At 41.6% G+C, this 15,552-nt stretch overlaps 1 protein-coding gene across 5 annotated transcripts in view; it reads left to right on the forward strand.

The window, feature by feature from the left end:
• The window catches only part of ZNF385B (zinc finger protein 385B), a 189,251-nt gene that overhangs the window by 10,788 nt on the left and 162,911 nt on the right, over positions 1-15,552 (forward strand). The window contains exon 1 of one of the 5 annotated variants that reach the window (XM_082200996.1): positions 4,280-4,346. The exons of the other annotated variants lie outside the window; for them this stretch is intronic. Within the exon in view, the coding sequence (XP_082057122.1) occupies positions 4,295-4,346 (52 nt within the window). The 5' untranslated portion in view covers positions 4,280-4,294. Of the gene's footprint in view, positions 1-4,279; positions 4,347-15,552 lie in introns of those variants that run through there. 5 annotated transcript variants of the gene reach the window in all.

The following is a 15,552-nucleotide window of genomic DNA, read 5'->3' on the forward strand; positions in this document are numbered from 1 at the left end:
TACACAGCGCTTGGAAACCAATCTGAGCACTTCAGTTCCACCAATTAGCATTGCTGCTAGCTTTATAACAATTGTCTACCAAGGAAACTTCTTTAGGTGTTAAGCATTGCTAATAATTTATCATTAAGATGATAAAGTCCTCTTCTGTGTTATGCTATTAAAGTGACAATTCATTGAAGCTATTTGGTCTGCTCTGATGATGACACAGCTAAAGCATACAATTTTCTATGTAAAATAAAAATGCATATGTGTGCAAGGAATATGCAACAACAAAATTAATACAAATAGCAAAAGAAAAATGAATGAAAAGAAAAACTCAGTGCTGAAATGCCTGGTTATGTCTTATAATAATCAGTTCTCATCAGTCATATCATTCTGTTGTTCTTGGAGTTACATCTTTTCTCCTAAGCCGTATTACATGGCGATAGACGAAGGGAAATCAAAACTGGCAGGAAACTTGCAGTCTTTACTGAAACAAATATAGAAACCATCAGGCAGGATTCAACCAAGTTGCTGTGTGCCTGGAGCAAGATCTGCTTTTGCAATGAGACTTCACCTTCTCTCCTCTTTCTGTGCCCTCCCACTGTCACCCCTAAATCTGGTCCAGAGAGTTGGGGGGAAGGGACCAGGAGTCTGACTGCATGAGCAAACCTTATGTGCACATCCCATTTAGCGCTATGTTGAATTCGAGCCTGTATTATTAAATATTCTTTAGGAGGGCCTAAAGCTACAGATCATGGAGGATAATGTATGCTGAAGTATAGTTCTTTTGCAAGAAGTGGGCAGCAGTACAGTCAGTTCAGTGCTTTTTCTTTCTCAGTGCTTCAGTTTATTTCAGGAGAGGATTGTATGGCCACATATAATAATATATCACTCAACCTTTCAGTTAATTCATTGATCCAGCGAGCAGACTCAATATAAAATACACAAATCTGTTAACTATTTAAAATTACAGAAGGCGTACTTTCACAGTGCTTGTCTGAAACCAGGAGTATTACTACTTTCTGCATTATGTGGAAACTTGTTTGGGCTGGGTGAGTGAGTGAGTAAATGAATAGAATAGTTTTCTTGAATTTCTGGTGTGTTAATTTCTGGTGTGTTAATTAAGGGGGGGTATGTCCCCCCCCAAAAAAAAATCTTGTTTAAAACAGAGCAAGCCAGCAATGTAAGCAGGTCCTTGGATAATTTGTTTTTAGTTACCAAACTGTCTACGTTGCCTCAGATGAAAGCTGAGATTATCGGTATTGTCCAATAGATGTCTCAGATGATCTCAGCTTTCACCCATGTGTCAAAATGCATTCGCCCCTCTCTCAGAGAATTATCTTCTGGAGGCCCTGAAAAGGGGGTAGCTCTGGTACTATGCCATGTGTTCATAACAGAACTGGACTGGAGACAAGGCACTGAGACAGGAATTAGAGGTGGGAAGAGATTGCAAGGCATGCACCTAGGAGGGAAGGAACTGAGTAAATATGCAAGTATTAAGTTCAAGGAGGGCAGTGGTGGATTCTGTAGATGTGGATGGCACAAGAAGAGACTATTATCAACTAGGAAAAAAGAGATTAGTGGTGACATGACAATAAATAGGGTGAGTGGTCTGTTGTTTAAATCAGGCTGTGAGTAGATTAATGCACTGTGTAAGGTCAGTAGCAGTGTCAAAAATCTTTTAAATCCCCATCCCCTCCCTTGTTATATGTCCCATTTCTCTTCTGCTACTTTTAATACTTTTGTATCTATTATATTTGGTTTCTCTTGACCCCCACCCCATCTTTAAGTTCAGTTCTTCATATTTCCACATCAGTTTGCAATTGTTTTATGTTTCAGAAGTTATAATGAAACGGGTCAGCATTTTGGTAAATTTTCCCCCCCCCCGTAACATACACATTTCCCCTAATATAGACACTTTTGTAAAGCAAATTTCCTTATACATCTTTGCATGTTGTTTTCACTGATATACGCATTTAGATGCACATTTCAAACTAATACATGCATTATTTACCCATTACTTGGTTGGAGAACTGCTTGCAACCTGTGTTTGGTACTGAATTGCCTGTTTTCATACCAAACAGGAAAGAGCTGGAATAGGTATCCTGAGAAAAATAAAAACACATGATAGACAACAGTTGGGGGGTGGGCGGGGTATGTTAGTTGGTGAAGGCTGAAGAGGAATATGCTGTAGGAAGATCCATATTATTCTAAGTCAACAGAGAGAGACGCTTCCTCCTTGTAGAAGGCAATCATGCCATAGCCTGTGGCTATTCTTTTAGTAATTCTCACCTGAAGTAGATCGAATTGGAAATTTAGTTATTAATTCTGAAAGCGTGTATCTTGTGGGTTTACCTGTGTGACTGTTTTAGGTTTGGCCAAGAACAACAGAAGGAGTAGAGGAGCTGGAATTAGAATAGCAGCATGCAAGACCTTTTGGTATATCTACCACAATTTCTCTCCCTCTGTAGTGATGCAATATTGGAAAAAGAAGGCAAAGTTCCACTATAGGTATCAGGATATGTAAATAGGAGGGAGATGTCCACTTATTATAAAAAAGGTTCTGCATGCAGAGAGGCTGTAGCAAATTCTCCCCAATGTTTACTTGCTTGGCCTAAGGAAGGGAGTCATTTCTAAGAAGCCATGCTGCTTTGACAGCTATTATCCTATTCAAATCACTGATGCAGGAGGAGATACTGCAGAATAAATATGGGTTTCAGATTAGTCTGTTAAATGCTCATTGCAAAAGTATTTGGGTTAAGTAGGTTAAGGCCTCCAGCCTTGCGAAAGGTGTTCAGATACTGGTTCTGTGAATACTATAGCTGGTGTTTGTATGCATTTTCCCACCAGTTGGTATAAACTCCTCAGTTTTAAAAGTACAGTTTTACACTGAGCCTTTCCCGTATTTTTCTTTCACAGCTGGAGGGTTGTCTGGTTTAAATATACAAAAAAAACCCTAAGAAGGGAGAGCAGGAGGGGCCTGGAAGTTGCCCTTCTAGTTAGTACCTGGACTGAGCAGACACAGCTCACCTGAATGCAGTCTTCCCCATCATGGCGAGATGCATTGCATTTCTGTTTCAAATTATAATAATTCTTTCTAAATTAGCAGCTAGACATATAAAGTAGCCCATGCAAATATCCTGTGCCACATTTGGTCCTCTTTTTCTCTTTGAATGGTTAAATGGCTGTTTACTAATTAAGCAACATGAGCTTTCTTTCCTTTTCCTTTTTATAAAAACCTAGACTCTGATCAGGCATTGAAGTAACAGCAAAACCATAGGTGAATGACCTAATCAGACAGCGAATCCACAAAGGAGTAAATATAAATATCAATCTGACATCCTCTCAGCCGGCTATGGAAGGATCTATAACAAACTTACTGCTTCTCAGTAGAAATGAAAGAACCTTCAAAAATGTTTATTCACTGCAGAGACTTGTTACTGTGCTCGATTGTGTCTTGTGAGATAAGCTTTTTAAAAAATTGTTTTTATAAACAGACTATAAGTTTTCACAACACTCAGCTTGGAGCTATTAGCAATCGTGATGCCATCTCAAAGGCTGGTAACTTTCAATATTATCAAAGGCTGGTAACTTTCAATATTATTGGCATATGAAGTTGATAAGCATTGGCACTGATCATGAGCAATGCGGCTGCTTCTTATTTTTTAAATCCAAACTACTGCTTCTTACAATATTTTTCTCTGTGAAATATATTAACAGCACAAGTGGAAGGCTAAATTCTTGCTGCTAATCTATTGTATTTTCTTCACCAAAGTGTAGAATATAAATCACTTCCTTTGTTTTAGGAACAATTTTCCTGTTCTTCAGTGACTCCTCCCTGAGTGGACCTTTTTTCATTGTAATTACTGCTTCTTCTCATAATAATATAAGAAGAGCCATACTGGATACAGTCCGGAGATGGATTGGCACTTGCTGCAATTAGCATATTACACAGTTGTTCTCACAGAGCTGCGCTGGCTTTAAGCGTCATTTCAAACTCATTTCAAAGAGCTAGTATTGCTTTGCAATACATTGAATGGCCTGGGTCCTGGTTACCTTTTCCTGTGTGAAACCTGCCTGTATTCATAATCAGGGGCCCTTCTTCCAGGGTTTTCGAATCAGAGAATTGGAAGGGACCACAATCGTCATCAAGTCCACCCCCTGCAACGCAGGAATCTTTTTTGCCCAGTGTAGGGTTCGAACCCATGACCCTAAAATTAAGAGTCTCGTGCTCTATTAACTGAGCTATCCTGCAGGCTGGAAGTTAATCAGTTTGCTGCAGGAAGAGCCCTGCAGTTGTGGCCCTTTCATTATGAAACCCCTTTACTTAACTCAGGAAACACCTGATCTCCTTCATAAGCCAGGTAAAAACTTTCTCTGGTTTTGTAGCCTTGTTTTACTGTTGCTGTTTCATTGCATGGATTGTGTTATTGATTTATATGTTTATTTTAAATCCCATCCTTCTAGGTGGCTAACCCTAATCCTGTTGGGATGGGAAACACTTCCCTGTAGGTTCTGAACTGTATTTTATTTCGTGCAACAAAAACCTGGCTATGGCTGGTGCGCTTTATGTTGCCTGCTGCTTAATGTAATTCTCCGCACAAGAAAATACAGTGAAATACAGTGCATTTCGGATATTTTTTTTTTGTCATGCATAGCAATTCAAAATTATATGCTTAGCTGACCCTTTAATTAGTTCTCATTCTGTCTTACATGATTTATAGCTTCATGGTGCCTATGTTAAAAAAATGATATATGGCTTAATGAAGTGGAAAGCCAGTATAAGCTCACACCTCCAGTTAATTGGAGATGCCATGGTGTGCTGAGGGAGAAGGAAGGAGAAGTCAGCATCTCCCGCAGAGAGGACAGAATGGTCCATCTTCTAGTGGTTTGAGATACTGAGTCATCTGTGCTCACAGTGTTTTTGTTCTTCTTTGTTTGTGTGTTTTTTGCTTTCTTATATAAAGCGGCCAGGGGGATAAAGAGCAGAATCCAATGATCTCTGAATTCAGAACTGAGACCACCAGCAGTCCACTATGTCACAGTGATGATGACAAAAGACAATTTTCAGTTTCTGGAGGCTTTGTTGACGTTCGGGAGCTAGATGGACCTGCAGTTTGTTTCAGTGCAAGGGAGCTTTCTCTGTTTCTAAGCTGCTGCCTTAGTAACCTGACACAGCGGAAGCAGCGGTGGGGCATCCGTAACTAAACCTGCAGCTGAACATATGCTTCCTCACCCAAAAGAATTAATGTTCAGATTGAACTGAGAGATGCACTGTGTGGAGGTGTTGTTAGGTTTCTGCATGCTCTGTAGAATGGAGATGTTTGTCAGTCAATATCCTTTTGTTCTGGGCTGCAACTCATGCTTAGCACATGGAATGCCTGCAAGTTTTATATGGTGCACATGGTGAGCAGGGCTGGGCGATATCTGGTTTTCAGCATTGTGATAGATCACCAGCTAAACATTGTGATGTACCAATATATTACAGTGCCTGAAATAAGGATGGAGCTATGTTGAGGCGTTGGCTGACTTCACGGTTTTCCCCACATCATGATTTTTTTGCACAACACACACATACTAGGGCTTGGCAAAAATCACATTGAATCCACATCACGATAACAATTTTATAATATTCAACATGCCGATGTATCGTGGATCACAATGTGTGTTTGTGCTGTGTAAGAATTTGTGCTGTGGGAAAAACCATGAAGCCAGTGATTGCTTCTCTCAAGATTCCTTCTCCCCCTGTTGCTCTGTACTATAAAGTGACAGCTGTAACAATATGTTAAAGGTTAGTAAAAATTCATCAGTTTTAGACCCCTAAGTACAGTGGACGCTCGGGTTGCGAACGTGATCCGTGCAGGAGGCACGTTCTCAACCCGCAGCGCCGTGTCTGCACACGCGCGGGTTGCAATTCAGCCCTTCTGTGCATGCACAAAGTGCGATTTAGTGGTTCTGCGCATGTGCAAGTGCTGAAACCCAGAAGTCACCCATTCCGGTACTTCCAGGTTTCAGTGCGTCCATATCCCGAAAACGCGCAACCTGGAGCGCCTATAAGCTGAGGCATGGCCGTAGTAGCAGTTCACCTCCACATCCTTATTTCAGACATTGTGATATACTGTATCAGTATATCACAATGTTTAGCTGGTGATATATCATCATGTTGAAGCAAGACATCACTCATCCTTAACACACATCATGATTTGCAATATACTGCCAGGTTGAAAATTATGAAAACAATGTCGCAATAAAAGTCAATCCTTCATTAGGCATAGCAAACCACAATGTCACATTATGGACTTCAAACCAGTTTTGGACAATATAATGATACATCGCCCAGCCCTAATGATGAGCAGCTCTCACATGTTGAGACTGGTATGTACAACCTCTATACGTGTTCAGTTTAAGAGACTTCCAATGTGGCTTTAATAGAAGCTTAATTTAAAAATTAAATGTCTCAGCGATAAGCAATTTCAGCCTGTTACTTCGCAGCATCCCTTTTTGTTCACTCAGCACCATCAGGCAGACGTTGGCAATATAAGGCATCATCTAACCTATGTTGTCTCATTCTCCATGGCTGCTGAAACTCCTATATATACTGAGTCAAATCACGAATTTAAAAATTACTGAACGTAAAGCTGCCACATGTAGAAAAGTCAACCAACAATACTTTTGTCCTTGCATTTGGGCCTCAAAAATTACAGGCCTCCTCTTAAGCAAGTGAGCTGAGTAGATTGTATGTCGCTTGCCAAGGTAGGAAGTAGAGTGCAGGCATCAGTAAGTGGGATTAAGCAGCCCGCGAGTTTATTGAAAATAAAGAAAGTAGATTGCATGGTCAAAGCAGGCATTTTGCTTTCTAGTGCAATAACTTTGAGCAGCTTTTGAGCATGATTAGTGCTTTCCTCTCTTGCACTTCATTTTTCTGTCCCCTGCAGAATGAGGCACGAATTATGGGGGGGTAGAGCTCTGATACTCTGCAGCAAGGAACCATGAGTTTCAACATGATACACACACAAAAGGAAATGCAACACTTAACCAACGTGCACTCAGGGACGACGTGTAATATATGAAGCAACCCTTTAATCTGTATAAATACCACCTAAAACTGATTATAACCTCACATTTCTTAGGCAAAGGGTGATTCCACACCAGGCGCTTAGTGTGAGATTGCAACATTTTGTTTATTGGATTATTACAAGACAAGGTTGTTGTGGAAGGGAAGAAAAAAACACCCTTCTGCATAGTCCCTGCTATCCCCACTTTCCTCAAACCAGAGAAAGTCCAACCTTTTGAGAAGAGCAGTATAATTGCTGCTGTTGTGTTAGAGTTGCTGCAGGTGGAATTCCTGATTCGGATCTTGAGCAGGGTAGAAATGATTTTGCTCTCCAACACAGGGATGAGTTTAAAAGCTGTACTGGAAACAGTCTTAAAATAGCTACAAATAAATGTTACAAAAATATAAAGTAACACATTGCTCTTAAACAAGCAAAATGCAGGACAAGTCAGGTGGGTAGGGATTGGCGGGGGGCACACATGCTTTTATGACACCATGTCCCACTCCCCTTGTGGAGGAGTGTTCTCTGCATTTGGCTTCCTGCCTCCTTTACGACTCTGGCCCTGCTCTTCTCCTTGACTCACATAGACGAGCAAGGGCAAGGGGTAGATGGCCAGCTTCCACACGTGACTTGAGCCACGGCCCCAGCCTCTCACCCGTGCTGGTGTCAGAAGAGACTCCAGCATGAAGGAGGTGGAGGAGAAGTCAGGTTGGGGCAGTGGAGGGGGCCAAGCACCAGTGGATATGTGCCATGCTACACTGGTAGCGGCTAAGGAGGAGCAGCAGTCTCTCTATTGTTGCTCAGGCTGGGCTCCTCGTCAGCCGTACCCACAGCAACACAGCTACCATTTGGGGCTGGCTGAGCTCGAATATGTCTAAGTAGGACAGGAGACACTTTTGTCCCCAAATGGGGTGATCCCATTTTTTTTTCTAGGGATGGGTGGCAACCCTACTGCCCCTTGCCTCCTCCCCCTTTTGTGACGTTTTGGGACACTTCTGGGTTTGGCGCAATGTGTGCGTGCATATTGAATGTACATAAATGGGGTGTTGCCTGTACAATACAACGTAAAGGTAGTTGAACTGCAGAGTCGAGGAATAAAAGGCAAGAAGTCTTCCTCTAAAAAAGTCTTGCCCAAAGGAAGCAAATAAATAAAATGACCTCAAAGGCAATGCAAGTGGTGGCAAAGCAAGCAAAGAAGGAATCTGAAAAACAGTTTGTAGCCTTTCAGTCCTCTATGTTTCATTTACACACACACACACATACCGCTTTAAAATACAAGGGCTCAGATTTGCAGGGTCACTCATAGCGTTTTGTGCATGCTCAGGGTTTTTTCATCTCCTCTCTTCTTTAGGCAGCTGCCTCTCCCCCAAGGGTCAAGAGGAGCACATCACCACCTTCTGAGGTGCCAGAGGCTGTTGTCTCCTTTGCAGGAGGGCTGTGTGCACACGCATTAACCTCCCTGGATGCCAGCCTTTGAGCTTATTGAGTTGTCTAGTCTGTTTCCTGTAACCTTGCTTGTGTCAGCTGAGACTGTTCTGTCACTTGATTATATTATAAACTCAAGGTCTTATTTCCCAGGCAAAGACCCTGCGTGACTGTATGTTTGATGTTCGTATATATAGCTTCAAGCGCCTTCTTGATTGTTGTTTGTTTCCGATTCATTGCCTTAGAGTCGAAGGATCTAAACTTCATGCACATGGAACACTGCTGCTTTTGTATATCAAGTAACACTGTATTAAAATGGATGAGCCTGTAATCTCACTTTCATTTCTGGTCTTGCAGCGATTTAAGAGTTCCTTTGCAAAGTCCAGCTCAGTTAAAGACAGCATGGGGTGGTTTTTTTTGCTGCTTGGTTTGCTACGGAGCGGCATGCATCTTAAGTGAGTGCATGTACATGGAGCAAAGTCATTTTGAACTAGTCGCATTTTTATGCTGAATCCTGCTTCATAACATTATGGAATGTCGCTGTCATATGCTGAAGCAGTGATAAGATAAGCACTGCTGAGCATGTGCAGAGTGCTTTCTCCTCACACGGAGCCATAGCAGCAACAGCAGCAGCCAAAGTACTGTGAAATGAGTTATGTGAGCCCAAGCTGTGAAACTGGGCTGTGAAATAAGGCAAATTCTGTTGGACTTCTACGGCAAGCTCTGCATCTTCTCTGCCAAATGCAAGCTTTTCAATACCAAGGACGCAGGGACAGTGTTTCTTCTTCTTAGGCTTGACCCCAGTCAAAAGGAAAAAGAAATTCAGGACTTCCTCTAGAGTATTGATATAAAACTTTGTTTTTACAAAATGCTGCCTCAGCATCCATCCCTTTGTAGTTGCTTGTCTGTTAAGCTCTGCAGTAACATGCTGCAAATCTGTGGTTATGCAGATTCATTTTCTCGGATTAATTTACTGGCAGAGGAGTCTTTCATGGCTCCAACTCTCCAAATTAAATTTTAGATGATCACTCTCCTCCTAAGTGGATTACCCTTTAATTAAAAAAGCCACACCTACTCTTTGTTGTGGTATATTTTAAATGCTCCCCACCCCCCACCCCTTACTCCTGTGCTATAAAATGGGCACTCCCAATATTCAGAGTGTGGAATGAGCTTGATTACAACATTAAGCAAAATAAAAAAATTCCTTCCTGTAGCACCTTAAAGACCAACTAAGTTAGTTCTTGGTATAAGCTTTCGTGTGCATGCACACTAGAAGTGTGCATGCACACGAAAGCTTATACCAAGAACTAACTTAGTTGGTCTTTAAGGTGCTACAGGAAGGAATTTTTTTATTTTGACTATGGCAGACCAACACGGCTACCCATCTGTAACTGGAAACATTAAGCAAACTTCTTTAAAAGGTCTAGGAGTCTGTGCCGCTGTTTGCACTGCCACTGCTTACAGCTTTTGTGCAACGTGTGTGCTCTCATTATTGCTTTGTTCAGAAGAGCCTTAAAAACACAGCATCATCGGCATAATCATGGCGATATATCTTTTGTATTTGCTATCTGTCATAAAATGGAAAAAAACTGGAAACTGTACTTTAGGACTCTAAGGATTAAGGTTTATCTGTCTCCATAAAGGACACAAATCATCTAGATTAGAAGTAATCTGATTGTATTGAGGCACAAATTATAGCACAAAGGCTGTTCAAGTGGGTTTAAGTGTGCAGGGCTGGTAAACACCATATGACCACTGATTGGTCCATGAAAGAGTATTAACCGAAAGATAATGATGGATTTTAATCCAAATCCCTAAAGCACAGCAGCTGCAGTTCCCAAATGAGTTTGCTCTCTTAGTCTGAGTTTTTCAAATACTGATGTACTGTGTTCCTAGTTCATGTCTCAAGAGAGAGTTAATTTGAATAAATCTTTGCTCTTATATTGAGCAGGTTTGTTTGTTTCTCCAGTAAGGTCCGCCCTTGCTTCTGTTTATAAATTGATCAGAGTTGGCCATATCTCTAAGCACAATCTAGGAGAGGGGATTTTGTTGTACAGTGGTACCTCAGGTTAAGTACTTAATTCGCTCCGGAGGTCCGTACTTAACCTGAAGCACCACTTTAGCTAATGGGGCCTCCTGCTACTGCCGCGCCACCGGAGCACGATTTCTGTTCTCATCCTGAAGCAAAGTTCTTAACCTGAAGCACTATTTCTGGGTTAGCGGAGTCTGTAACATGAAGCGTATGTAACCCGAGGTACCACTGTATCAACCCGTTCCCTGTGTCTCGCACTCCTTCTTTTTTAATACACATTTAATAATTGTGAAAGAATCAAATAATAATAATAATAATAATAATAATAATAATAATAATAATAATATAATATATTATTTGTACCCCGCCCATCTGCCCACTCTGGGCAGCTTCCACAAAGACCAAAAATACACATCAGGCCTGTTCCCTGATGAATGGCATTGAAAAGCAATGTATATACATACTTACCATACTGCTCTGAAAAATGTTATAATAGTGTTATTGCTGCTTGCAGTATAGATGTAGTTTCTTACTGCCCTGTCCCCTTGCCGTCTGCAGTAAAACTGCATTTCTTTAGATTTTGGGCGGTTTCTTCAGACTGGACATAGGGGGGGAAATGGATTCTTTTTTCCTAGAAGGCAGCTAAAAAGGGATAACACAGTATGTGTGTGGGTATCTATTTGCTAGTGCCCATAATGTCACTTGAGCAAAAGTTTCTGAACTTGTTCTTCATCCCTGCAGCAGTTTTGCCACTGTTTGCAAAGGCTATATAACTTTGTTATCTCTCATGCTGGCATCTTGGATCCTGGTGTATTAAGTTTCAGGGTCCTGGCTCTGGCTCATCACAACAGCATTAGAGATTAACATCCTATTCCCTTTTACAGTGGTACCTCAGGTTAATAACTTAATTTGTTCTGGAGGTCCGTTCTTAACCTGAAACTGTTCTTAACCTGAGGTACCGCTTTAGCTAATGGGGCCTCCCACTGCAGCTGCGCCTCCGCCACACAATTTCTGTTCTCATCCTGAAGCAAAGTTCTTAACCCGAGGTACTATTTCTGGGTTAGCGGAGTCTGTAACCTGAAGTGTCTGCAACCCAAGGTACCACTGTAAATGTGTTTGTGGAAGGGGAGGGGCAGTGTTAGAAACTGAGAAATTCAGAGCTAAATGGTACCTTAAACCCAGGTTATGGGCACAACAATGGAATGCCTAGGCGCACTTTTTAAATAAAAAGAATACAAAGCTGAAAATGAATGAACTGCAGCTAAAATACAGTGGTACCTTGGGTTACATACGCTTCAGGTTACATGCGCTTCAGGTTACAGACTCGGCTAACCCAGAAACAATACCTCTGGTTTAGAACTTTGCTTCAGGATGAGAACAGAAATCGTGCTCTGGCGGCATGGCAGCAGCAGAAGGCCCCATTAGCTAAAGTGGTGCTTCAGGTTAAGAATAGTTTCAGGTTAAGAACAGACCTCCAGAACGAATTAAGTACGTAACCAGAGATACCACTGTACTATGTTCATTTTTCACATGGTCTAGTCCTTCCCCTGCCCACTTCCACCCCCTAATATTCTTAAGAGGGTCTCTTCTCCAGTGTTCAGAGAGTAGCTGGAAGTGGGGAGGCACTTGCACTCTGCAGTTTTAATCTGAAATCTGCAAGGCCTATGCAGACAATTAAAGAGTGCACCCCTCTATGATGGTTTAGTATATTCTCTTTTTTACTTTTATGCTTTTTTGTTTGTAGAGGGGGGGGGAGGGAAGTGGCAAGTGTAGCAGTCCTGGAAGAAAGCAATAAATAAATATGTTTCCATTGATAAAATATTGAACACTTGAGTGTGTTGAGAGTGTGCACTCTATGGCTTTGAGGGACAAGGTCAAATTCTTCACAGAGTTGTCAAATTACAAGAGCACCATAGTGCTGGCATTTCTGTGTAAACAGAAGACCTCTATCATAACATCCATTCTAGTATGCCACCACTGACTTGTGGGACCACAGACCAACGGTTTTGCATCGGTTGCAGAAGAAGGAACATAGGGTGCAAGATCGGCTTAAGGCACAAAAACAGACAAACTTTAAGAGTATTTGCAAGGATGTGATGAAGTGTTACCCAGAGGTGGAGCAAGGTGGGTTCGGTGGGCACGGCGCACCCTGGGTGCCATCCCTGGGGGGGGGGTTGACATCGGCATGGGCAGCGCCCTCCCCCAGGACGCTCCCTGCCACCAGCGCACCCCGTGGGACATGCGCCACCCCTTTGGGTGGCTAGCCGCTCCCCACGGGCCGATCCAAGTGCTGGAGCAGCTAGCTCCACCTCTAGTGTTACCTTCCCAGATATGTAGACGAAGTTCAGTGGTACCTCGGGTTAAGTACTTAATTCGTTCCGGAGGTATGTATTTAACCTGAAACTGTTCTTAACCTGAGGTACCACTTTAGCTAATGGGGCCTCCTGCTGCCGCCGCGCCGCTGGAGCCCGATTTCTGTTCTCATCCTGAAGCGAAGTTCTTAACCCAAGGTATTATTTCTGGGTTAGCGGAGTCTTTAACCTGAAGTGTATGTAACCTGAAGCGTATGTAACCTGAGGTACCACTGTAGGCCAAAAAGAAGTAGGTGTTTTAATGTGGTTTGTTAGTATGTACACTAAGCAAAATGTACCCTTATATAATTTGAGTGTGTACAGCCCCTGACACTGACATTCAAGTGCTTTTTAAGGTGTCTAGTCACACAACCCTTTTTCCAACTGCACATCATCAGCTTTCTAACTGTACATTTTGTGTCCAGCTGCATTTTAAAAAACCCTGAATGACAAAAAAAACCCCTGAAAGTATTAAAATTCTAAAGCTGTGAAAATTTTGCAGTTTTTCTGTGGACCTAGGGATGGGTTTAGAAAGGGCTTTTTTCACTTCCTAAAGTGCTTAAGACTGCCTTTCCCCGAGGGCCTATGTAAACCTTTCACTTCACTTCTTATTATTTTTTTTAAAAAATATTCTTCATTCAACAGAATGGTTGAGTCCAGCTACTTACATCCTTGTCAACAGGTTCTGTTCTCTGCCTGAGGCATTCACGGACTGTCTCAAAAGTGCCTTCTGTTTATGCACCTGTAGTAGCTCTCTGTTCAATAGTAGTTCTACGTACAGGTGCCATAGATACTTATAATGAACAGCAGAATCGGCTCTCTGGCTCTTCTGCTTCTCTTACAGCAGTTGGCACCATTTCAGAGTTTGCTAGTTCTACTCCTATGTGGAAGACCCTGTTGATTTTGGATGCTATCACGTCAAAGACATTGAAGGATGATCTCTACGATGTATCTCTTCAAGCAGCTTCCATTGCAGATTCTTCCCTGGATGCCAAATACACTTTAATGCTGGACCTATGGCTTTCCAGCACTGTCGCAAGGTACAAAGTTGAAGGACATCAAGCTTCAGGGAGCAGATATCATTATGATAACATCTCACTGGCCCAGGAGAGATTGCTTAAAGATGTCAGTCATAGCCCACTGGAAGTCATCTGTGTCAAGAACCAGTAGTATGTCCTTACCCTCATGGGAACCTTCCTGCAGTAGTGTGAGATTAAAGGCAGAGTGCAAGGCATAGAGAGGAAATTACCCTCTGTTTGAGAATTAGTGTAGGATTGGTTTAGCATGGGGTTGTTTTTTTACTGGTACTTTTACAAGACAAGTCATGAGTAAGTTAACTAATATTGGCTCATAAAAGGCATAGTGGCAATGTTATTTAATAATCTTATGCACAGGCTGTATGCAGTTTTTTTAATAAAAAAAAATGCAAGGGCTACTAATGTACTTTATAAAAATAGAAACATTATTCATCATCCTGAAAGAACAAAGAAGCAGAAGAAGAACTGCAGAGGGCTGCCACTTCTCCCAACCATGATCTGTATACTGGGGTAATGCTTACTCAGAAAGAACCATTCTCCATACTTCCTGTAGCCCCTGTCCAGGCAGGTCGCAAAGCCCTGCTGTTTCTTTGTTGCTCTTCCCAGCTTGGCTACCCATTTGTTTAAAAGTATAATTGTGTTCATAGGGAGTGTGGCTTGGATGAATATTATACATTAGGCGAAGCTAAACATTCAGTAACAGAGATGCGTTTGGGAACCTGAATCACCATTGGAGGGGTGGTAAAGGCAGGCACAATTTATAGAGAAGAAATTGCAGGTCCTTGGAAGGAGTATTTAATTGTTATCTCCTGAAACTTTGTCCTGCAAGCCCAGCAGGCAGAAATTTCTGAAATATCATGGGAAGAAGCGCATGGTGAAAAAAGAGTTTAGGTTACCACCTGCTCATTCACATATTCTACCCTAAAAATAACACCCTCCCTGCTTGTCACCCTTGCAGTTTTGAAAACAAGGTTCCCAGTCCTGTTTCTACTGGTGAACATCTAGTTTTTACCTGTGGCATAAAATGTGGAAGTGAGAGCTGGGATTCTTTGGATACAATTTTTGTGCGGTGTTTTTGTTTCTAACAGATGTTTTGTTTGTGCTTCAGCTGGTCGAGGCTTTTGTTTTGTTTATGTAATTTAATAAACATGCAGAACTTTAATTGAGTAATTTAAACAGTGCTTCAGCTGATGCTGCTGTCTTTGAATTCTTCATTTCTTTACGTGCTTAATACACATCCCATTAATACTGAAGTTTCACAATATAGAGGCTCTTAAAAAAAAACCTGCTGTTGAGCATTTTGCTATTTAATTGTTGGTGTCTATTGCCCTTTACAATAAAATACAATTTGCAGTGTGGGAACTGAACAATCTGTATTTTTAAAAATATATACACTCATATTTTCTGAATATGAGTCTCTGAATAATACTTCTGAGTTTCGGATAGCAAAAGGGCAGAAGAGCATATATAAAATCAATTAGTTTAGTGATTCTATATCGAATTTCAAAACTGAATAGAACATTAAGACCCAGAGTCAAATAAATTCTTAGGTGTATACAAAAGTTTGGACATGTGGAATTTTGACTTCTTGCTCTCCAACTGTCCCATTTCAGCTGTGACTGCCATGTTTTCTCCCTGTTCCAAGGAAAACTCCACTTTCCAAACAACCT

This window comes from Podarcis vaucheri (assembly GCF_965113315.1).
Source record: "Podarcis vaucheri genome assembly, chromosome: 1".
Classification (NCBI taxonomy): Eukaryota; Metazoa; Chordata; class Lepidosauria; order Squamata; family Lacertidae; genus Podarcis; species Podarcis vaucheri.